At 39.4% G+C, this 25,889-nt stretch overlaps 1 protein-coding gene and 1 long non-coding RNA gene across 3 annotated transcripts; one reads left to right on the top strand and one right to left on the bottom strand.

Moving 5' to 3' along the window:
• Nucleotides 1–459: 459 nt before the first annotated feature.
• On the top strand, nt 460–3,418 carry eif2b2 (eukaryotic translation initiation factor 2B, subunit 2 beta). Its single transcript, XM_018694553.2, is given in 9 exon segments — nt 460–727; nt 1,157–1,224; nt 1,226–1,278; nt 2,079–2,230; nt 2,381–2,544; nt 2,642–2,737; nt 2,818–2,955; nt 3,037–3,103; nt 3,223–3,418. Coding segments are annotated over 9 exon segments (1,068 nt in total). The 5' UTR covers nt 460–555; the 3' UTR covers nt 3,381–3,418.
• A 4,321-nt stretch (nt 3,419–7,739) lies between these two features.
• LOC108895673 (uncharacterized) lies at nt 7,740–22,385 on the bottom strand. Of its 2 annotated transcripts, XR_007813618.1 has the most exons (5): nt 20,148–22,385; nt 18,778–19,210; nt 18,278–18,506; nt 17,567–17,764; nt 7,740–8,183 (listed from the first exon to the last, which is right to left on the bottom strand). It is a non-coding gene; the product is annotated as an uncharacterized LOC108895673 (long non-coding RNA). The 2 variants fall into 2 exon arrangements; XR_001962996.2 differs by lacking the exon at nt 7,740–8,183 and having other exon boundaries at nt 16,577–17,764.
• Nucleotides 22,386–25,889: the final 3,504 nt, after the last annotated feature.

Below are 25,889 nucleotides of genomic sequence, written 5' to 3'. Positions count from 1 at the left end.
TAGAGTTTGAAAAAATCTTTTGAAATAATAAAATGCCAGTCCTATGTATTGTCACACTGGGTAGTGTTTACACATGAAACTGCCTAAGAAGTCTAATGAAAGTCCGAACATATATATATTAAATGGGTTGAAATTTTGCTCCTTTAGCATCAACTACCAAAGTGAAAGATGTTTTTTTTTTCAGGCCTCCAACCAATGAGACCAGATTGTGAGGGGGAAACAGATTTGGACATTACACCTGCCTCCAGTTCTGCTTCGTCAGGCCGCGTTAGATATCTCTGGAAAACACTCGACAAGTAAAACAATTCTCTAGAAAACCACCCTTTTTGGTGACTTAATACATTAAATGCTTAAAAACGGCCAACGTCACAGGAATTTGTCGTAAACACCGAGAAATTGTTGCAATATGTCGTGAAACGGTCCACCAATCAAATGAGAGCACAGTCATAATTACCCGGATGTACTCCTGAACTACTTCCTCTTCAAAACATTTGCATGGTAGCAACACTCCAGTTTTAGTTGGTACTTTGACAGCGAGTCTTGTTTACAACAACCATGCCGGGCCCAGACAAAGAAACAGACCTGACGGAGAGAATTGAAGCGTTTCTGTCCGACTTGAAGCGCGGAGGGAGCGGGACGGGACCGCTGCGGGGCTCGGCGGAGACAGCCCGGGAGACGACAGCCCTGCTCCGCAGAATCACAGCCCAGGCTCGGTGGAGCAGCGCAGGTACTTCATATTGCTCTTGTTTCGTTAATTTATAGTTTGACTCAGACATTACAGCAGCACTGGAAGCTGGAAGGAAAGCTGTCGTCGTAGCTGAATAGTGTGGACATTTGTCAAATCGGCTGCAGCTGCTGCAACAGCTGTTTAAAGTGTGGTGGTTGATAATAACCATCCAAAACTTACTGAGAGACAAGAATTAACTGAAGGGAGTTACTGACAAAGGCATTAGCTTATGTGCTGAGTAGGATGACAAGGCTTGAGTTTTCTACGTGAGACAGGCCCCTAAAGTAAAAAATAAAGATTATTCACTCCAAAGGTTTAAAATGTGATTATCTCAGCAGGAGCAGCAGTTAACAGCAGTGGGTTGAACGCGTCACCAGCTTCAGCCTGTGACAGACATCTTTGTTTTGACTAAAATGTTCCATCTTTCAGGTGATCTGATGGAAATAATCCGTAAAGAGGGGAGGAGAATGACTGCAGCCCAGCCATCAGAGACCACTGGTTGGTAACATGATCAGACGAGTGCTGAAGATCATCAGAGAGGAGTACGCTAGGTGAGGAAACAGGCAGTCACAGCACTGGAAAGATTGAGGTCACTGATACATACACACTCATGGCCTATAAATATTGTGTTTGCTGATTTGGTTTTATAGGCATGTGTTTCTGGTTTTGATTTGCGTTATGAACATGTGTTGTTTGGTCTCCATCACTATGCTAGGGACCAATTGTAACATAAATACATAGATGGCATTAGTAACCTCATATATTTAATATTAATATGAGTGAATTTAACAAAGAAGATTTAACATTTAACATTTTTAAAGAGAAAAGCCAGAAATCTAGACTAATATTCTTTTCTTCAGATTATGTGAAAGCAATGTGGTTCATTTTACAGGTCCATAATTTCTGAGGAGGTTTCCTGGAAAGACTTGATTTACTTTGTTACTAATTAAAGGGAGAACAGCTTTTTGTCAAAAAGGGCTCAATTTAAACCCAAATAAATGCTAGTTCTTTATCTATTTATTATCGGAAACTTTACTAGGAAAATACAGACCCATAAAATGCAGTGGATGTGCAATAAAGTGGTGCCTTCAATATCTGTTTTGTTATACCCTGGTGTTTCCCTTTCATCTGTATGTGCTGTAGTACTTGTTTCATTGGTTCCCTACAGTTAAATAAAGTCTTTAAAATGTAATAAAAACATTTAACAGATAAAGGACTGGGTGTTGAACTTCAGTAATAACTGGATCAGACAAAATGTGGACATACTTCAACAAATCTGCTTAAGTCTGTAAAAATTAAATTGAGGGTTTTTTTGTCTGGCTGAATTGTTTGTTAACTGTTTTCCCTTCAGATCTCGAGGCAGCAGTGAAGAGGCAGACCAGCAGGAATCTCTCCACAAGCTGCTGACCTCAGGAGGACTCAGCGAGGAGAACTTCAGGCAGCATTTTGCCGCACTCAAAGCCAACGTCATCGAGGCCATCAATGAGTTGCTGACTGAGCTAGGTTTGGCTTTTTATCTTTCTTTTTAACACGCGGGTCACTTATCCAATGGTTGGTTTTAGATATTCTGTAACTAAGCTCAAGCACAGTCTGTGTTTAATCAGTGCAGTTATGGAGCTTTGTTTTTTCTCCCCGCACCATTTCATTTTCCAGAGGGAACAACTGACAACATTGCCATGCAGGCCCTGGAGCACATCCACTCTAATGAGGTCATCATGACGATTGGTCGCTCACGCACCGTAGAGGCCTTCCTCAAAGACGCCGCACGCAAACGCAAGTTTCATGTCATTGTGGCTGAGTGCGCCCCCTTCTGCCAGGTAGCTCATATGTTTATGTAGGAAAAACAATAAAGTTTGGTGTTACTGGGATAAAAGATTGTCCTAATTTTTATTTTATTTGTTCACCTCCCATCAGGGACATGAAATGGCCACCAGTCTCTCAAAAGCTGGCATCGAGACAACTGTGATTGCAGACGCTGCCATATTTGCCGTCATGTCTCGTGTTAATAAGGTATTTAACACCACTGAGGACTTTGAAACAGGCACGTCAGAGCATGTGGATTAACTTGTGTGATCTCTTTTCCTTCTCAGGTCATCATTGGCACACAGACAGTTCTAGCTAACGGAGGGCTCAGGGCCGTCAATGGGACACACACTCTGGCCCTTGCAGCCAAACACCACTCAACACCCCTGATTGTTTGTGCTCCCATGTTCAAGCTCTCGCCTCAGGTAAGAAAACAGTTTGCTCTGACATGTTCTTATCAATTCTGCTGACAGCAAGTGATAACAAAAACTGTTTTGTGTCCTCAGTTCCCAAATGAAGAGGATACCTTCCACAAGTTTGTCTCTCCACATGAGGTGCTTCCTTTCACTGAAGGTAACTCACATTTCGAATAAACTGCTTTTTGATGTCAGCTTTTAAGCTTTCAACATAAGAGTCTCTCTCTCTTGCAGAGTTTTTCTTGAGTAATTCACAGTTTAACACTTGTGTTTCAGGTGAGATTCTCTCAAAGGTGAACGTGCACTGTCCGGTGTTTGACTACGTCCCACCTGAGCTCATCACACTGTTCATCTCTAACATCGGAGGACATGCGCCGTCGTACATCTACCGACTGATGAGCGAACTTTACCACCCAGAAGACCACGAACTTTAATCGGTGTAATTAACAAATAAATTAAATTAAATGATTAATTCAGTTTTGTTCAAGTTTATTTTGATGAGACGCATGGTACGTGTTAGCTGTTGACGTGACCTGTATTCACACCCCTGATTTTTGTGTTTTTGTGTATTATTGATGGATGTCACTGAATCAGCATCTGTCAGTACTTTATCATGTCTGGCTGTGTATGAATTCATGTCACTCCTACTGATATTTTAAACCTCAGAAGTTATTGTAATGAATTGGAATAACATTAGTATGTTCCATACAGAAGTTCCTCTGACAGCAAAGTCTTGAACAATGCATAAATTACTTCTATACAACCAAAGATTAGTATTTGTTTGCAGAGCAAACTGACAACTGAATATAAGATTTTTTTAAAAGTCATTGTTCCATTTCATGTACACTATACAATGCAACAAAGCTGAAGAGTAAGTTTTTGAATATGGCCATTGTGCTTCATCCACTATTTAGAGCCACGTTGCATTAGACACAAGCCAGACCAAACTGAGACAGATGTGATGTTCACGGGATATTTTTTAAGCTTGTTGATGCAGTTACTCGTTTGTTGTATGCTGTAAATCTTACACCAAAATACGGCAGTTGTGCCTCAGTCAGACCTGCAGGACATGAGGAGCAGTGGTGAGTGTGGTTGGTGTAGTAGCTGCTGTCCTCCAGGTGGAGGTGGTGTAGGAGCAGCAGATGAGCAGGTGTGTGCAGGTTCTGACGGGAACAAGAAGATAAAGAAGCAGCGATGAAGCTGTTGTGTTGGTGTAAAGATATAACGTGTGTGTGTGTGTGTTGTGACAGTAGTGTAGAGCTGAGTGTAAAAAGACTGGGTCTCGCTGTATTACTCAGGCTGCGCTACAGCGTCTATTCACGGGCGCGATCCCACTACTGAGCGGCACGGGGGCTTTGACCTGCTCCGTTTCCGACCTGGGCCGGTGCACCCCTCCTTAGACGACCTGGTGGTCCCGGGCTCCCCCAGGAGCACCATATCGATACCGAACTTAGTGCGGACACCCGATCGGCATAGTCCGCTGCAGCACAGAGCTCCTGAGCTCAAACGATCCGCCACCTCAGCCTCCCAGTAACTTGGATTACAGGCGCGCGCCACCGCACCCGGCGAAGAAATGCAGACACTCACAGGGCTTTTGACTCTGACAACGTGACGTCATCACGGAGCACGGTGCTGCAGCGTTATCTGGTGGCGGGAAATAAATCTGCAGCTGCAGTGAATAAGACTGTTCAATCACTGCTAGAGCAACATAATATGCTTGTCTGGTCATAAATTGAGACCCTTGAACCCACTATCAGGAGCAATAACGCTGCTGTAACTAACTACAGTATACATACATATTACAGGAGCATGCTCATTAGCTTGGCTCTCCCAAATTACATATGGCTCATTTCCAGTTTATCAGAAAAATCACAAATAAAGGAATTTCACCTTCAGAGGTGGCTGCTAGGTGGGCCAGAATGGCCCGGCCAATCACCGTTTTTCTGCCAATGTTTGCTGACATATGTCGTCACTGGCAGCGACGTGTCATTGGTCACGATCTTCTGGGAGGAGCGCAGAGGGGCGGAGAAACGAAGCCGGAAAACAGGTTTAAACCAACGTTTGAACCGCTACCTCTGTTTGATAGTACTGTGAGAAAACGTCGTTACTGGAGAGATCTGGATGCTAAAACAAACTTTAATAATCGAACACGAGTGAGACTGGATACTGAACACACCTGCAGCGCGAAGGTAAGGCAAACAGTGGCTAGTGATAGCATTAATGTTATCTAGAGCGTTGGCATTAGCGGCGAGCGTTAGCATTAGCATTACCTTGTAATGATATCGTTCATTCCATTTCAGTCCTTTACATCGTATGGGTAAGAGTGTGTTTGTGTTTCTGTGACTTAAGCGTCCCTGACATGAGTTTTGCGTCTCTAACTGGCTAACATCTGTTTATGGTCAGGTTCTTTGTGGTTGTTTTGCATCGTATTCTGTCTTTGTAGTTTTGTGTCCGTTCCAGGTAATTTAATGTTTCTTTGTGGTAATTTTCTGTTTCAGTGTGAATAAGCATCTCATTGTGATCGTTTTGCGACTCAATTCTTTGCCTCTTTGACTTTTTGTGTGTCTTTGTAGCTTTGTGGTAGTAATCTGTCCATAGCCATCCACTGATCCCCTGTTGTGTGTGTTATTGATTAGAAATTTGTTTGTGGTGACTTGAGACTTTATTGAGCTCAGTTTTGTGTTACATTCAAGCTTGAATGCTAGATTTGAACTCTGTGCTCGTCCACAAGGGTAGGTCACAAAGTATGAGCTGAGATTACTGTTTATTATTATTATTTTAAAAATTGTTTTTCTCTAGTCATATTCTAGTAACATAATTAAAAAATGTACCTCAAAAGTGTAACTGTCACGGTTTTCAGTGTTGGTGTATTCTTCTACAGTGTTCAAGTTTTGGATGTGAACTATTCTTTATTCATGAGATAATTTGTTTTTCAAGTGTTGTGGTTGTGTTTTGCAGGTTTACTGGTTTAGCTGCTGCAGCCTGGACAAAAACACCAGCTCTCACCTTACAAACCAAACAGGTATGTGTCCTACAGATTTACCCAGTCTGAAACAAATGTGTTGATGAGCTGAATTATTGATGTCAGTGACAGTGTTATTGTTTAAATCCTTGATATTTAATGAGATTACTGTTGAATATAAGAATAATTTATTAATTGTGTCTAGTTATTCTAATTTTTAAAACTCAAGATAGTTGTCAGTTAATTTTCTGTGGAGTGAAGTATAATTAAAAATACCACAAGCTTCCAAAGATTTACTTGAGTGAAAGTTTTTTATTATGCAGTTCACAGTAATATACATGATTCATCCATGATTAGTAAACAGACAATTAATATAGAAATTTAAGATTTTAAAAGATGTTCTTATTGTGTGTGATGTGCAACAAGAAGACGAACACAGCACACCACACACTAACATATTCACCACTAACAACCAGAGTCTGGACTCTGAGAACTCTAAATCTCACATGGTCAAACAAGACTTTAGAGTAAACAAACATGATGGACGACAATGTCTCTTGTTTGTGCTTCCATCAGCTTGCTTCCTGATTGGCTAACACCCAGTTTCATGTGACGATCTACAGAGTGCGTGCTCGACTTTCGTCAGTCCCACACATCAGGAGCAGAACAAGGAGGGTAAAATCACTCTGCACACCTCACACCACAGGAAAATCTGACAAGATACCCCGCTTTACTCTTTGTCTCTAATTGTCTTTTCTTTCTGCACCCACCCCCCCACCCCCAGTTCAGTTTCACACTAGAAACACTGTCATTTTGCTTCATTTTGGCTTCTGTCAACCATATTTAGCTCAAATTTTAACCTATTTTAGAGAAACAAACATTTCCATGCACTGCTGTTGAGTGAATATCATGAGCTGATTGAGTCAGTTCTCCAGTCAAAGCAACTTCTTCTGTCTTTGTGTAGAAAGCAAATTTAACTCTTGGACTAGTTCTAATTAGTCCAGAACCAGTTAGTCCACACTCTGGTTTCGCTGTAGATTTAGTGTCTTCTACGTCTCTATCTAAAGTCACAGAGAGAAGAGACAGATGTGAAGACATTTCCAGAAGGTCAGTGTTCATTTATTCTTTTCAGTCTGACTCTGTCACAATCTCAGCTGCTGCTTGACACTTTAAAACCTCTTGTCTGGAACAAAGAGCAACAATTTTAAGCTGCTGTAAATTATCAGTTTTAATTAGTTAATTAATTAGTATTTTCAACAATGTAGTTGCAAAAAATAAGTCTAAAATGTGTAATATGTATAACAATATATATAAAGAAAAAAGAAAATATAAAACATCAGTACAGAATAGAATAGAAACTCTAGTAAGTATAAAACTTTTAAATTGAAAACCTTTAAATATTAAGTATAAAACCTGTAAAAAATGTTATAAAACAGGTTTGATAAAAAAGACATCAATAAGAATTAAGCATGAAACCTGTAAAAAATTAAATTTGGAACCTTAAAAAAACAAGTATATCAAACCCATAAAAGGTTAAGTACAAAACATGTATAAAGCCTTTAAAATATATTTAAAATCTTTAATAAATATATTTAAGACTAAAACATAAGTATGAATCTTTTTAAAAAGTAATTAAAAACCCTTTAAGAATATGTCTGAACAATGAGTGTAAAAGTATACAGCCATCAAAAATGGATATAAAACCTTAAAAAATATATTTACACAATATTTAAAAATTGGTATAAAAAATTAAAACATGACATTTTTCTTAAAATGCAATAAAATGATTTGTATAACATTGGTTTCAAAATAGAGAAATGCAACTCAAACGTTTAAGAAGAAACTTTTAATGATTTTATTCCAGACATTTAACAAATCACAGCAAAGGTGATGCCATTTCACCACAACAAAACACTGTAGCTGTAATGTAGTTATGAGCACATTTTCCCAAGATGAACATGTCTACTAAGTATCTTTGTGATCATTTAACTACTTGTGGTACAATTATTAATTAAATAATTGTTAATTAAATAATTGTATCGTAAGCAGTTGAATGTTTTCACAGGTGTTTATTGAAGACATATTAGTCTTGGGAAAATGTGCCCATGACTACATTACAGATGGTAGAGAAAAACAAAGTGTTTTCACTCGAACAACAGGAAACCAACACTTTACAGCATTTGTGATGGTGGAGGTCTTATATGTAATAACAGCTTTGTAACACTTTTGTTTCTTTCATTTACTTCAGGTCTTCAGCTGCTGTCGTTTTCTCCTCCTGCAGAGACAAGAACAGGTTTTAATCACAGAACCTGATCAGTAAATCTATTTTTCTTTTCCTAAACTGACCTTATTGATTGAAACAGTTATTTAAACTAAACTTTTTACAACTCATTCAGTATCACATATATTAGTATGTTTTTCAAATTATTACAGTCACAGTAATAACTAGAAATAGTTCTGAAAAAAAGAACCTACTGTAATTGTTACATAGTTATCTCTAAACTGACATTTTGATAGTCTTGGATGCAGATACTGTCCTGATATTTTACTAAGTTATGCCAGTTTTTTGGGACAACTTACTATACTGTGACATTTTGACCTTCGCAGTCACCAAAAACCACTTCAAATGACATAAGACGTGCCCCTGAGTGACTTTGAGGTGAAAAATCTGGACCTGGAATTTTGACATTTTTTCACCCCAAACGATGACCCGCCGCCTGTCGCAGACATCAAAAATTGTGGTGTCAACTTTGTCAAAGAATTCACTCAAAACCTGTCCAAATCCACTTCAAATAACATAAAACATGCCCCTGAGTAGTTTTTAGGTGAAAAATCTAGACCTGAAATTTTGACCTTTTTTCACTCCAAACGATGACCTGTCGCAGACATCAAAAATTGTGGTGTCAACTTTGTCAAAGAATTCACTCAAAACCTGTCCAAATCCACTTCAAATGACATAAAACATGCCCCTGAGTAGTTTTTAGGTGAAAAATCTAGACCTGAAATTTTGACCTTTTTTCACTCCAAACGATGACCCACCGCCTGTCGCACACATCAAAAATTGTGGTGTCAACTTTGTCAAAGAATTCACTCAAAACCTGTCCAAATCCACTTCAAATAACATAAAACATGCCCCTGACTAAGTTTTACATACCCCAGAGTAGTTTTTAGGTGAAAAATCTAGACCTGAAATTTTGACCTTTTTTCACTCCAAACGATGACCCGCCGCCTGTCGCACACATCAAAAATTGTGGTGTCAACTTTGTCAAAGAATTCACTCAAAACCTGTCCAAATCCACTTCAAATAACATAAAACATGCCCCTGAGTAGTTTTTAGGTGAAAAATCTAGACCTGAAATTTTGACCTTTTTTCACTCCAAACGATGACCCGCCGCCTGTCGCAGACATCAAAAATTGTGGTGTCAACTTTGTCAAAGAATTCACTCAAAACCTGTCCAAATCCACTTCAAATAACATAAAACATGCCCTGATAGTCATCCTGAGTAGTTTTTAGGTGAAAAATCTAGACCTGAAATTTTGACCTTTTTTCACTCCAAACGATGACCCGCCGCCTGTCGCACACATCAAAAATTGTGGTGTCAACTTTGTCAAAGAATTCACTCAAAACCTGTCCAAATCCACTTCAAATAACATAAAACATGCCCCTGACTAAGTTTTACATACCCCTGAGTAGTTTTTAGGTGAAAAATCTAGACCTGAAATTTTGACCTTTTTTCACTCCAAACGATGACCCGCCGCCTGTCGCACACATCAAAAATTGTGGTGTCAACTTTGTCAAAAAATTCACTCAAAACCTGTCCAAATCCACTTCAAATGACATAAAACATGCCCCTGAGTAGTTTTTAGGTGAAAAATCTAGACCTTAAATTTTGACCTTTTTTCACTCCAAACGATGACCCGCCGCCTGTCGCAGACATCAAAAATTGTGGTGTCAACTTTGTCAAAAAATTCACTCAAAACCTGTCCAAATCCACTTCAAATAAGATAAAACATGCCCCTGAGTAGTTTTTAGGTGAAAAATCTAGACCTGAAATTTTGACCTTTTTTCACTCCAAACGATGACCCGCCGCCTGTCGCACACATCAAAAATTGTGGTGTCAACTTTGTCAAAGAATTCACTCAAAACCTGTCCAAATCCACTTCAAATAACATAAAACATGCCCCTGACTAAGTTTTACATACCCAGAGTAGTTTTTAGGTGAAAAATCTAGACCTGAAATTTTGACCTTTTTTCACTCCAAACGATGACCCGCCGCCTGTCGCACACATCAAAAATTGTGGTGTCAACTTTGTCAAAGAATTCACTCAAAACCTGTCCAAATCCACTTCAAATGACATAAAACATGCCCCTGACTAAGTTTTACATACCCCTGAGTAGTTTTTAGGTGAAAAATCTAGACCTGAAATTTTGACCTTTTTTCACTCCAAACGATGACCCGCCGCCTGTCGCACACATCAAAAATTGTGGTGTCAACTTTGTCAAAGAATTCACTCAAAACCTGTCCAAATCCACTTCAAATGACATAAAACATGCCCCTGAGTAGTTTTTAGGTGAAAAATCTAGACCTTGAAATTTTGACCTTTTTTCACTCCAAACGATGACCCGCCGCCTGTCGCACACATCAAAAATTGTGGTGTCAACTTTGTCAAAAAATTCACTCAAAACCTGTCCAAATCCACTTCAAATAACATAAAACATGCCCCTGAGTAGTTTTTAGGTGAAAAATCTAGACCTGAAATTTTGACCTTTTTTCACTCCAAACGATGACCCGCCGCCTGTCGCACACATCAAAAATTGTGGTGTCAACTTTGTCAAAGAATTCACTCAAAACCTGTCCAAATCCACTTCAAATAACATAAAACATGCCCCTGACTAAGTTTACATACCCAGAGTAGTTTTTAGGTGAAAAATCTAGACCTGAAATTTTGACCTTTTTTCACTCCAAACGATGACCGCCGCCTGTCGCACACATCAAAAATTGTGGTGTCAACTTTGTCAAAGAATTCACTCAAAACCTGTCCAAATCCACTTCAAATGACATAAAACATGCCCCTGACTAAGTTTTACATACCCCTGAGTAGTTTTTAGGTGAAAAATCTAGACCTGAAATTTTGACCTTTTTTCACTCCAAACGATGACCCGCCGCCTGTCGCACACATCAAAAATTGTGGTGTCAACTTTGTCAAAGAATTCACTCAAAACCTGTCCAAATCCACTTCAAATAACATAAAACATGCCCCTGAGTAGTTTTTAGGTGAAAAATCTAGACCTGAAATTTTGACCTTTTTTCACTCCAAACGATGACCCGCCGCCTGTCGCACACATCAAAAATTGTGGTGTCAACTTTGTCAAAGAATTCACTCAAAACCTGTCCAAATCCACTTCAAATGACATAAAACATGCCCCTGAGTAGTTTTTAGGTGAAAAATCTAGACCTGAAATTTTGACCTTTTTTCACTCCAAACGATGACCCGCCGCCTGTCGCACACATCAAAAATTGTGGTGTCAACTTTGTCAAAAAATTCACTCAAAACCTGTCCAAATCCACTTCAAATAACATAAAACATGCCCCTGAGTAGTTTTTAGGTGAAAAATCTAGACCTGAAATTTTGACCTTTTTTCACTCCAAACGATGACCCGCCGCCTGTCGCACACATCAAAAATTGTGGTGTCAACTTTGTCAAAAAATTCACTCAAAACCTGTCCAAATCCACTTCAAATAACATAAAACATGCCCCTGAGTAGTTTTTAGGTGAAAAATCTAGACCTGAAATTTTGACCTTTTTTCACTCCAAACGATGACCCGCCGCCTGTCGCACACATCAAAAATTGTGGTGTCAACTTTGTCAAAGAATTCACTCAAAACCTGTCCAAATCCACTTCAAATAACATAAAACATGCCCCTGACTAAGTTTTACATACCCCTGAGTAGTTTTTAGGTGAAAAATCTAGACCTGAAATTTTGACCTTTTTTCACTCCAAACGATGACCCGCCGCCTGTCGCACACATCAAAAATTGTGGTGTCAACTTTGTCAAAGAATTCACTCAAAACCTGTCCAAATCCACTTCAAATGACATAAAACATGCCCCTGACTAAGTTTTACATACCCCTGAGTAGTTTTTAGGTGAAAAATCTAGACCTGAAATTTTGACCTTTTTTCACTCCAAACGATGACCCGCCGCCTGTCGCACACATCAAAAATTGTGGTGTCAACTTTGTCAAAGAATTCACTCAAAACCTGTCCAAATCCACTTCAAATAACATAAAACATGCCCCTGAGTAGTTTTTAGGTGAAAAATCTAGACCTGAAATTTTGACCTTTTTTCACTCCAAACGATGACCCGCCGCCTGTCGCACACATCAAAAATTGTGGTGTCAACTTTGTCAAAGAATTCACTCAAAACCTGTCCAAATCCACTTCAAATGACATAAAACATGCCCCTGAGTAGTTTTTAGGTGAAAAATCTAGACCTGAAATTTTGACCTTTTTTCACTCCAAACGATGACCCGCCGCCTGTCGCACACATCAAAAATTGTGGTGTCAACTTTGTCAAAGAATTCACTCAAAACCTGTCCAAATCCACTTCAAATGACATAAAACATGCCCCTGAGTAGTTTTTAGGTGAAAAATCTAGACCTGAAATTTTGACCTTTTTTCACTCCAAACGATGACCCGCCGCCTGTCGCACACATCAAAAATTGTGGTGTCAACTTTGTCAAAAAATTCACTCAAAACCTGTCCAAATCCACTTCAAATAACATAAAACATGCCCTGACTAGTTTACATCCTGAGTAGTTTTTAGGTGAAAAATCTAGACCTGAAATTTTGACCTTTTTTCACTCCAAACGATGACCCGCCGCCTGTCGCACACATCAAAAATTGTGGTGTCAACTTTGTCAAAGAATTCACTCAAAACCTGTCCAAATCCACTTCAAATAACATAAAACATGCCCCTGAGTAGTTTTTAGGTGAAAAATCTAGACCTGAAATTTTGACCTTTTTTCACTCCAAACGATGACCCGCCGCCTGTCGCACACATCAAAAATTGTGGTGTCAACTTTGTCAAAGAATTCACTCAAAACCTGTCCAAATCCACTTCAAATGACATAAAACATGCCCCTGACTAAGTTTTACATACCCCTGAGTAGTTTTTAGGTGAAAAATCTAGACCTGAAATTTTGACCTTTTTTCACTCCAAACGATGACCCGCCGCCTGTCGCACACATCAAAAATTGTGGTGTCAACTTTGTCAAAAATTCACTCAAAACCTGTCCAAATCCACTTCAAATAACATAAAACATGCCCCTGAGTAGTTTTTAGGTGAAAAATCTAGACCTGAAATTTTGACCTTTTTTCACTCCAAACGATGACCCGCCGCCTGTCGCACACATCAAAAATTGTGGTGTCAACTTTGTCAAAGAATTCACTCAAAACCTGTCCAAATCCACTTCAAATGACATAAAACATGCCCCTGAGTAGTTTTTAGGTGAAAAATCTAGACCTGAAATTTTGACCTTTTTTCACTCCAAACGATGACCCGCCGCCTGTCGCACACATCAAAAATTGTGGTGTCAACTTTGTCAAAGAATTCACTCAAAACCTGTCCAAATCCACTTCAAATAACATAAAACATGCCCCTGAGTAGTTTTTAGGTGAAAAATCTAGACCTGAAATTTTGACCTTTTTTCACTCCAAACGATGACCCGCCGCCTGTCGCACACATCAAAAATTGTGGTGTCAACTTTGTCAAAGAATTCACTCAAAACCTGTCCAAATCCACTTCAAATAACATAAAACATGCCCCTGACTAAGTTTTACATACCCCTGAGTAGTTTTTAGGTGAAAAATCTAGACCTGAAATTTTGACCTTTTTTCACTCCAAACGATGACCCGCCGCCTGTCGCACACATCAAAAATTGTGGTGTCAACTTTGTCAAAGAATTCACTCAAAACCTGTCCAAATCCACTTCAAATAACATAAAACATGCCCCTGAGTAGTTTTTAGGTGAAAAATCTAGACCTGAAATTTTGACCTTTTTTCACTCCAAACGATGACCCGCCGCCTGTCGCACACATCAAAAATTGTGGTGTCAACTTTGTCAAAGAATTCACTCAAAACCTGTCCAAATCCACTTCAAATAACATAAAACATGCCCCTGACTAAGTTTTACATACCCCTGAGTAGTTTTTAGGTGAAAAATCTAGACCTGAAATTTTGACCTTTTTTCACTCCAAACGATGACCCGCCGCCTGTCGCACACATCAAAAATTGTGGTGTCAACTTTGTCAAAGAATTCACTCAAAACCTGTCCAAATCCACTTCAAATGACATAAAACATGCCCCTGACTAAGTTTTACATACCCCTGAGTAGTTTTTAGGTGAAAAATCTAGACCTGAAATTTTGACCTTTTTTCACTCCAAACGATGACCCGCCGCCTGTCGCACACATCAAAAATTGTGGTGTCAACTTTGTCAAAAAATTCACTCAAAACCTGTCCAAATCCACTTCAAATAACATAAAACATGCCCCTGAGTAGTTTTTAGGTGAAAAATCTAGACCTGAAATTTTGACCTTTTTTCACTCCAAACGATGACCCGCCGCCTGTCGCACACATCAAAAATTGTGGTGTCAACTTTGTCAAAGAATTCACTCAAAACCTGTCCAAATCCATTTCAAATGACATAAAACATGCCCCTGAGTAGTTTTTAGGTGAAAAATCTAGACCTTAAATTTTGACCTTTTTTCACTCCAAACGATGACCCGCCGCCTGTCGCACACATCAAAAATTGTGGTGTCAACTTTGTCAAAAAATTCACTCAAAACCTGTCCAAATCCACTTCAAATAACATAAAACATGCCCCTGAGTAGTTTTTAGGTGAAAAATCTAGACCTGAAATTTTGACCTTTTTTCACTCCAAACGATGACCCGCCGCCTGTCGCACACATCAAAAATTGTGGTGTCAACTTTGTCAAAGAATTCACTCAAAACCTGTCCAAATCCACTTCAAATAACATAAAACATGCCCCTGACTAAGTTTTACATACTCCTGAGTAGTTTTTAGGTGAAAAATCTAGACCTGTAAATTTTGACCTTTTTTCACTCCAAACGATGACCCGCCGCCTGTCGCACACATCAAAAATTGTGGTGTCAACTTTGTCAAAGAATTCACTCAAAACCTGTCCAAATCCACTTCAAATGACATAAAACATGCCCCTGACTAAGTTTTACATACCCCTGAGTAGTTTTTAGGTGAAAAATCTAGACCTGAAATTTTGACCTTTTTTCACTCCAAACGATGACCCGCCGCCTGTCGCACACATCAAAAATTGTGGTGTCAACTTTGTCAAAGAATTCACTCAAAACCTGTCCAAATCCACTTCAAATAACATAAAACATGCCCCTGAGTAGTTTTTAGGTGAAAAATCTAGACCTGAAATTTTGACCTTTTTTCACTCCAAACGATGACCCGCCGCCTGTCGCACACATCAAAAATTGTGGTGTCAACTTTGTCAAAGAATTCACTCAAAACCTGTCCAAATCCACTTCAAATAACATAAAACATGCCCCTGAGTAGTTTTTAGGTGAAAAATCTAGACCTGAAATTTTGACCTTTTTTCACTCCAAACGATGACCGCCGCCTGTCGCATACATCAAAAATTGTGGTGTCAACTTTGTCAAAGAATTCACTCAAAACCTGTCCAAATCCACTTCAAACAACATAAAACATGCCCCAGAGTAGTTTTTAGGTGAAAAATCTAGACCTTAAATTTTGACCTTTTTTCACTCCAAACGATGACCCGCCGCCTGTCGCAGACATCAAAAATTGTGGTGTCAACTTTGTCAAAGAATTCACTCAAAACCTGTCCAAATCCACTTCAAATAACATAAAACATGCCCCTGACTAAGTTTTACATACCCCAGAGTAGTTTTTAGGTGAAAAATCTAGACCTGAAATTTTGACCTTTTTTCACTCCAAACGATGACCCGCCGCCTGTCGCAGACATCAAAAATTGTGGTGTCAACTTTGTCAAAGAATTCACTCAAAACCTGTCCAAATCCACTTCAAATGACATAAAACATGCCCCTGAGTAGTTTTTAGGTGAAAAATCTAGACCTGAAATTTTGACCTTTTTTCACTCCAAACGATGACCCGCCGCCTGTCGCAGACATCAAAAATTGTGGTGTCAACTTTGTCAAAGAATTCACTCAAAACCTGTCCAAATCCACTTCAAATGACATAAAACATGCCCCTGAGTAGTTTTTAGGTGAAAAATCTAGACCTGAAATTTTGACCTTTTTTCACTCCAAACGATGACCCGCCGCCTGTCGCAGACATCAAAAATTGTGGTGTCAACTTTGTCAAAGAATTCACTCAAAACCTGTCCAAATCCACTTCAAATGACATAAAACATGCCCCAGAGTAGTTTTTAGGTGAAAAATCTAGACCTTAAATTTTGACCTTTTTTCACTCCAAACGATGACCCGCCGCCTGTCGCACACATCAAAAATTGTGGTGTCAACTTTGTCAAAGAATTCACTCAAAACCTGTCCAAATCCACTTCAAATGACATAAAACATGCCCCTGACTAGTTTTACATACCCAGAGTAGTTTTTAGGTGAAAAATCTAGACCTGAAATTTTGACCTTTTTTCACTCCAAACGATGACCCGCCGCCTGTCGCACACATCAAAAATTGTGGTGTCAACTTTGTCAAAGAATTCACTCAAAACCTGTCCAAATCCACTTCAAATGACATAAAACATGCCCCTGAGTAGTTTTTAGGTGAAAAATCTAGACCTGAAATTTTGACCTTTTTTCACTCCAAACGATGACCTGCCGCCTGTCGCCGTCACCAAAAACGGTGATGTCAAGTTTTCCCACAAACAAAAAAAAAACAAAACGTTTTTCAAATGACAAATTTTCACTCAGTTTTTATGTCTTATTATATATTTTTTTTTTTTACAATTTATGTTGCCTTATTATACTATGACATTTTTTGATGCTGTACTAAAATTGGACATTTTTTCTTCTATTTTGGATTACTATAATTTCTGCATACTTTTATATTACACATTACTTTTACTGTTACCTCTAGTATTAGATTACTTTTCACATTTCATATTCCTTTTTTTTTTTTTTTTTACAAATTTATGACATCTCTGCAATCATGGATGATGTCATGGATGAAGTAGTGACAGTGACAGGATGAAGTGGAGGAAATCAAAGAGAAAGATACAAAGGAAAATGATCAACTCACTCCAATATTGTATTTGTAGAATTTATATTGTTTTATATGGTGTTGTCTAGTATGTCAGGCACATACACATAATTAAGAATTTCTGATCATGTACAATCAAACTGAAGATATATTGCTTTTCTTATTATATATTACTTCTAAATTCACAGATAACTTTTACTGTTGCAAACTACATCTAGTGACAGATTACTTTCTCTTACACTTTACTTCTGATATGGCTAATTACTTTTACATTACTTATTATTTTATACATTATTTTTATATTGCAGATTACTTCTATTATTACACTTTTCTGATACTTATTGCTGAACATAAACAATTTAGTGTCAGTGCTCTGTGTTGGACAGTTGATGTAAAGCTGTTTGTGAATTACCTGGAGGCCTCTGTCCTGGTCTCAAAGAACTTCCTTGTACAAACACACTCTCTAACCCTGGACTACATCTCTGCAATCATGGACAATGTCTTATATTGTGTCTTATAATCGTAGATGATGTCTCTGAGATCATAGACGGTGTCTCTGTGATCATCGACAATGGCTTTCTGAATGCGAACGTGGATGAAGTGGTGACACCTGGAGGAAATCAAACAGAAACATACAAAGGAAAATGATCAATACACTACTACCTATTCCTCATCAACAGTTTAACCATTAAAACACAGATAAATATTCAACATTACAGCTGAACCACAACATTTTCCAAACACTGAAGGGCAGTTTCAGAAAATTGACCACTGACTATCATCACCTCCTGAAGACTCAACAACAAATACTTGGGGAAAAGTAAAATTATTATTATGTGTCTATCAACTAATCACTGAAACAATGATGTATGTCACTGTGAACTGCACAACAATAATAAACACTGTCAGTTAAGTAAATCTTTGAATGCAGGATTTAACTTGTGTTGTTTATTATACTTCAGTATTCCACCACAGACGGCCACATACATAATCATTATTTCACATTTCAGCCTTTGACACCATACCATACTATGACATTTTTTCACACCTTACTATACTATGAATGATATCTTATGGTTTTTGACGCCTTGTGTTGGACAGTTGACGTAAAGCTGTGAATTACCTGGAGGCCTCTGTCTTGGTCTGAAAGAACTTCACTTGTACAAAGACTCTCTGTGATCTTGGACTACATCTCTGTGATTGTGGACTACGGCTCTGTGATCGCGGATGTCTCTGCGATCATGGACAATGTCTCTGCTCATGGACGATGTCTCCCTCATCCTCAACAATGTCTCTCTGATCATGGACCATGTCTGCGATTGTGGACGATGTCCTGGACGAAGTGGTGACATCTGGAGGAAATCAAACAGAAACATACAGAGGAAAATGATCAATACACTACTACCTATTCCTCATTAACAGTTTAACCATGAAAACACAGATAAATATCCAACATTACAGCTGAACCAAAATATTTAACATCTTCTGACCATTTTTGATGCCTTACTTTACTATGTCATTTTTTCACACCTTACTATATTATGACATTTTTTGAACATTTTTGATGCCTTACTAAATAGTGCTCTGTGTTGGACAGTTGATGTAAAGCTGTTTGTGCATTACCTGGGGGCCTCTGTCTTGGTTTGAAAGAACTTCTTCATTGTACGAAGACTCTCTGTGATTGTGGACTAGGTCTCTGTGATCATGGACAATGTCTCTGAGATTATGGACAATGTCTCTGCGATCATGGACTATGTCTTTGTGATTGTGGACGATGTCTCTGATATCATAGACGGTTTATCTGTGGTCATGGACAATGTCCCTGATCGCAGGCAATGCCGTCAAATCGGTGACCCCCGTCTCCGCCAATTCTATCGCAAGGTCTCTACGAAGCATGGACAATGTCTCTGATCACGGACAACGTCTCTCTCATCTTTGACAAGGTCTCTGCGATCATGGACAGGGGGCGATGTCTCCCTCATCCTCAACAATGTCTCTCTGATCATGGACCATGTCTCTGCGATTGTGGATGATGTCCTGGACAAAGTGGTGACATCTGGAGGAAATCAAACAGATATATACAAAGGTAAATGATCAATACACTACTACCTATTCCTCGTCAACAGTTTAAGCATGAAAACACAGATAAATATTCACCTTTACAGATGAACCGCAATATTTAACAAACATTTACAGGGCTGTTTCACAAAATGAACAGTTGTCTGTCATAGAACAGACAGAACCAACAACCACAAATATATGGGAGTAAAGTAAGTAAAGTAAAATAATTATTGTGTGTCTATCAACTAATCACTGAAGCAATGCATGTATGTTACTATGAACGGCACAACGATAATAAACACCATCAATTAAGTCAATTTGTGAATGCAGGATTTTTGTTTATTATACTTCAGTAATAAGTCTGATTATTTCTTCCACCACAGTCACATACAGAATAATTTTTTCAAAGTTCAACCTATTTAAATTGTCTTTGTGTTGTGTTGTTTTCATTCAATCAATAACGTGAAAATTTTTAAGTAAATAAGTGTAGAACTGGTTGTTACCCACAAGTTTTTTTGATCATGTACAATCGAAAACTGAAGTTAAGATATTTTTCAGTCCCATTTTGACTGATCCTTAACGATAACATTCCAAGACAGAAAATTCTGCATTTGTTAGTTCTGATGTATTTGATGTTGTTTGGTGAGAAGATGAGGAGAGCTAGTCAATTTGTCCACACAAAAAACATTGAACTATTCTGATACATATTTCTTTTAAACCAAGAATGCCAAATATTTGCTTCAAGACAGAGGCCTGAGAGGTGAGAATTTAATAGTTTTGTCATGTGATAAATAGTAAATGCAGTTGATTAAGCTGGGATTTACCCAGTGACACTAAATGAAAAAAACTCAAAGCAGTTGTTGATATTAATAATTCAGCTCATCAACACATATTTTTCAGACTGGGTAAATGTTTCGGACACACACACGTACCTGTTGTTCTGTAAGGTGATGTTGGTGTCTCTGTCCAAGCTTGAACAGCTGAACAAGTAGACCTGGAAAACACACATACAGCACTTGACACTGATTAACTAATACGAAATAGTAATGGAAACTTTTTACCACTACAACCCAAACAGTGTGGGAGAACACAAAAACTAAACACTAAAGCCTTGACAGTTACAAATAAAACTTGACTGACCTAAAGGATAAAAGCAATGTAAATCACAGAGTCAAAATGTAGTTTGCAAGCCTTTAACACCAAACTGTGCTCAATCCAGCATCAAGTCCAAACAAATGTGTGACGAGATCTCGCGCTATTAAAACATGACATGGCAAGGTGAAAATCTGTTTCATGACGCCGTATCAAGCTGCCACTAGCATAACCAATGAAATTATGTTGTGTTCCAGTTGTGCTTAGAAGTTGGAATATCTGAGTTCCTAGTCAACCGGAACGTCCCATGAAATCGGATTTCCAACCGAGAAAGTTGGAGCAACCCACCAACCCCGACATAAGAATCCAAGATGGCTGCTTCTTACATCAATAGTAGTGAACACTCCACTAATTTTACTGTTTATGGCTGTTCTGTCTTATTAGTTTCACATTAAGTCAGTCATACACGTAGTACTGTTCAGTTTGCATCTGTGGACACATTGCTGCGCTCTTTGTATGAGCATTCATATATTCATAACTGAAGTTAAAGATAGCATTAAAATCTCTCGTTCTCGTGAACCCAATATATATAATAGGAGTGTTTCAGAAAATAGGCTGTTTACTGTCACATATCACAAGAAAAAGCATCATATCCTTAAGAACCAACAACAAACAAACACGCTCTTACCCACGCGATAAAAACGACTGAAGGTCAGAGCAGTTCATTAAAAGAGGCTAATGCTAACGCTCGACGCTACCGTAAATGCTAACGCTAGCCACTAGTTAGTTCGCTCCTTTGCCTTACCTTCACGCCGCATGTGTATTCAGCGTCCAACCTCACTCGTTTTCGACAAAAAAAAAGCAACTCCAAAGCTTGTTTTAGCATCCAGGCTTCGGTATTTTCTCACCGTACTGACAAACCAAAGCAACGTTTCAAACAGTTTGGTTTAAATCTGTTTTCCGGCGTCGTTTCTCCGCCTCTCTGCGCTCCTCCCAGAAGATCGTGACCAATGACAACACACGCAAGCCAACAACGGCAGAAAAAAAAAAACGCCAGCTGACTCTGTTCCGCCTAGCATTGCTTTTTGGATTTTGGCACTACTGAAAGCAGGATGGACTTGTTTGTTTGTAAGATCCTTGAAACGAAGGCAAAAAGAGAAAGCTTGTAGGAAAGTTTCTGATGATTCAAGGTGGGTCTAAACGGACCCACCTTTTACTAGAACAGAGGAAGCAGTGTCAGAAAGGTACATGTTATATAAGCCTTGGCGTTTTGATTCAAGTTTAAATGAATGCTGCCCTGAAAATCAAACACTGAAAATAATGTTTATAATTGATAAATTACAATTCTGCAGATACTTGGATCAATGACCAAAAGAGAACGAAACTATCTCCATTAAAACACTGAATGGAAAAGTGTGTTCATGAGTAACTCGACAGGAAACTCTTTAATGTTTATAGTTTTAGTTTGTCTCCACCTGCAGGACTCCACGAAGATAAACCCACAATTTTGTTGTACTTAACTGTACAGTGACAATAAAAGCGTATTCTCTTCCATGAGGAGCAGTGGTGAGTGTGGTTGGTGTAGTAGCTGCTGTCCTCCAGGTGGAGGTGGTGTAGGAGCAGCAGATGAGCAGGTGTGTGCAGGTTCTGACGGGAACAAGAAGATAAAGAAGCAGCGATGAAGCTGTTGTGTTGGTGTAAAGATATAATGTGTGTGTGTGTGTGTGTGTGTTGTGACAGTAGTGTAGAGCTGAGTGTAAAAAGACTGGGTCTCGCTGTATTACTCAGGCTGCGCTACAGCGTCTACTCACGGGCGCGATCCCACTACTGAGCGGCACGGGGGCTTTGACCTGCTCCGTTTCCGACCTGGGCCGGTGCACCCCTCCTTAGACGACCTGGTGGTCCCGGGCTCCCCCAGGAGCACCCATATCGATACCGAACTTAGTGCGGACACCCGCTCGGCATAGTCCGCTGCAGCACAGAGCTCCTGAGCTCAAACGATCCGCCAGCCTCAGCCTCCCGGTAGCTTGGATTATAGGCGCGCGCCACCGCACCCGGCGAAGAAACACAGACACTCACAGGGCTTTTGACTCTGACAACGTCAGCGTCAACGTCGCTTGGGCAAGCCTCTGATCAAAGTCCATCATCAGACTAAATGTTACAGCTACTGCAGACACAAACACAATCTGCGGAGGACAGAAATAAATATACAGTGAGTCAGTTTCAGACGTGTAGTTAACTTTTAAAGCCTGAATCTCATTCGCTAAATTTTACCGACGATCGATCGAAGTAGACGATCCAAATTAATGGCTCATGTAGTCTAGTCTTCAAGCTCTTTATCCTTAAAAAAACAGTGCATCCTACGTTTCATTTACTTATTTTATTTAGTGCTTTGTGCCTCTTCAGTTGATAACAACAATGTGGCTAAAACATTCAAAATCAGACCAGAATATCTAGGTAGACCAAGAGGGACACCCCAAGAAAAAAGCCTGTCACTCACTTATACTCACTCACCTGTGAATTTTAAATCCACAAATGAAAAGATAAGTTACAGCTTTTTTTTTGGTGAGGAAATATTCTTGATCTTACTTTTAAAAACCCTCAATGAAAATACCAGCAACATGACTCTAATCTCACTGATAGATAGATAGATAGATAGATAGATAGATAGATAGATAGATAGATAGATAGATAGATAGATAAGAGTGTAATTGTAATATTTAACCACAAGGTGACTCTCCACCCTGCTTTATTTGAAGGTGTGACACAGCTCTATGAACTGAAAACCACTGTGAGTTCTGGTGTGTCTGCCAACTGTGACATGGTGTTGAGTGGTTGGATGTGAAGGCTTGCAGGGATGAGGGTCAGAGGGGACCATGTGAAGGGTTTTGGCACCCCGCTACGGTCTGACAGAGAGAGTGCATTGTTCTCTGACCCACATTTCTTGACCTGGAACTGCAGGAAAAAAAAGGTCAGAGTGAATGGACGCTGTAACATGTCTTCACTCTCCACTGCCCCACACTCTCTGGTCAGACCATGACATCATCCAACTGTCAAACAACATTTCACGATTATTAGCTCTGCTATTAGGCAAGATCAAGACGTAGAGCTGCGGTCAGTAGTTTAACGTTCTGTGTCTGGCCTCAGTTTCTCAGAAACACCAGAAAATTCTGCATCTGGCCTGTGTTACACACACTGTGGCTGTGACTGCTCAGAACTCAGAGATTATTGGTAAAACATCCAAAGAAAGTTGGTTTTTGGTTTCAGTCTGACACTTACATCCTCGCACCTATGCAAAAAATTTTGACAGTCTCCTGGTTAAAGCTGCTACCTCCAGGTGCTGAACAACAATTTTTAAAAATTATATATTGACCTACTTTTAATTATTTTTTGATTGTTTGTTTGAAAATAAATAAAAAGCAAAGTGCAAAAAAAAAAAAAATCAATGAATGTGAACTGGTGCAGATATTAAAAATTTTTCAAGAAATAGTTGAGGAGAGCCGCCCCAGACATAAAAAAAAAGCATTGAGCATTATTGCTTTGTTTAAACAATAAAAGGTACTGTGTTTAATCATTTACAAACAAATCCAATGATTTCCAGTTTAAGAATGTATTTGTTTTAGTTGCCACCATGACTAAGTAGTAGTTGCTGTTTAGTGGTGCTTAAAAGTGCCAGAAAATCATTTATTAATGCTAATACAAGTGAAAACTATGAAGGTGGGAGTAAAAAAAAATAACCCAAGGCTCAAGCTTTCTGTTATTGTTTCCTGGAAAAGGAAACAGTCATCTATAAAAGACACTGCTGCACTGAAAACTGATGTGTCAAAAAAAATGTTCCACTAAAGTGATGCTTTTAGTTACACAGTCATTGTTAAGGCTTCACTGTATATTTTCTGTCATTATCTGTTCCTCCCAGTTCTGACCTGTCCTGTCATTCTCTTTCTGTCCAGCAGCTGTCCTCACTCAATTTCCCCCATTGCCCCAATCACCTGATCCTCACCTGTCAACATACCTGCTTCTCATCCCTCCTAATCAGCCACTCATATGTGCTCACAGTCACCAGAGTCCTCTGTCGGAGTGTCAGTGTTGTTCCTGCTCTGAGTGCCTGCCTGGTCCCTTTCGAACTTGTCTCTGTAAATCTCTGTGTTTCTGCTTTTGACTCCCCACCTTACTCACTAGAGCCACATTCAGATGAGACACAAAGACACATTAATGTGTCTTTCTCTGGCCTGCAGGCTCATTAGCATCTCAAACACATCCAGCGGCGCCATCACATTTACGGGCGTGTCTCTGCGAAGTCTCGCCTGTCATTTCTCTGTGATCATGAGCTCGTCTTGGTGTGTAGAGGAGGAGGTGGAGAAGGTGGAGGAGGTGGAGGAAGGAGCAGATAAATCTCTTTCTGTTTTTCATCACACCAACTTCATTCTTCACAGCCCTTTGATGGGACAGGGGAGCAAACCTGGGTGGAGTCTGGAGATTTATGGGAGACAGAAGTGTGCAGGCCATTAAAGCCCAGTGGCCTGCTAATGAACAGTCACTGCAATCACACTGACAGTACAGTACGTGTAGAGCTCATCGATCCAGTGTCATCCTAAGGGACGTGTAAGATGTAGTCTGACCCTGTCACATCAAATCAAAACTCATGTTGGATTATAAGGTGTTGTACATCTGACCGTGGGCAACAAGTTATTGTGCAATGGTTTAAGTTTCAATCAGTCAAAGCAGAAATGTAATTTAACAGATCAAACACTGCTGAGTAGCAATTACTACATCAGAGTTTGGGTGGTTCAGCTACCAGCTACCACCCTACCCCCAACACACAAACCATCATCACCCCCATATCCCCCTGAGTACTGACGTGCAGCCGCCAGCCCCAGCTGTTGCCCAGTGATGCAGCGCTCCAAACTGTGGCATGTTGTCATCAGTGTGGCGGCGTCTCATGGGAGAGCAGAGACGAGTGCTGTAATTAGCGGGAAAACGAGGCCAGCGACAAGCCAAGTGGTCCTGCAGGGTGGTGGTGGGGGGCCCCTGGAGGCCTCGGGGGACTTTAAGACGCGTGGCTAACCTGTGGGGCACAACCTGTGGCTCTGAGTGCTGATTTTTAATGTTGTTAGTAACACTGTTGCTTCTTCTACACTGACGAGTCAAAGCATCTGCTGTGAAAAAGGCTTATAGATCAGGACAATAACAATGACCAAAACGACCAAAACCAAAAGATTTTTTTAAGTGAGCAGGTGTGCTGTCTGTGCCCAATGTGCAGAATAATGATACAAAAATGAATTCTGGAAAAGTACATTAACTTATTCTCAGAAGCTAAAGGCTTCAGTGTCAAACTAATTTCACTTACTTTTACTATTGATATGGGTAAAAGTTATCTTGAAACCAAAGATCAGTTTATTCTAATGCTGTTAAAATATAGTGCAGTTTAAACAAGTTGATTAATCAGTTAGATGACTGACAATAAATCAGTCAGCAACCATTTAAATTGACTCTGTTATGCAAAATACAACTTTTTCCCTGTTTTATATAATCTTAAATGTAATATTTGGGGGTTTTGGGCTGTTCTTTGGAATAAACAAGAC

The sequence above is a fragment of the Lates calcarifer genome, linkage group LG7_1 (assembly GCF_001640805.2).
Source record: "Lates calcarifer isolate ASB-BC8 linkage group LG7_1, TLL_Latcal_v3, whole genome shotgun sequence".
In the NCBI taxonomy this organism is placed as follows: Eukaryota; Metazoa; Chordata; class Actinopteri; family Centropomidae; genus Lates; species Lates calcarifer.
Note: the sequence above shows the minus strand (reverse complement) of the source record. Positions and strands in the feature narration are given on the sequence as shown.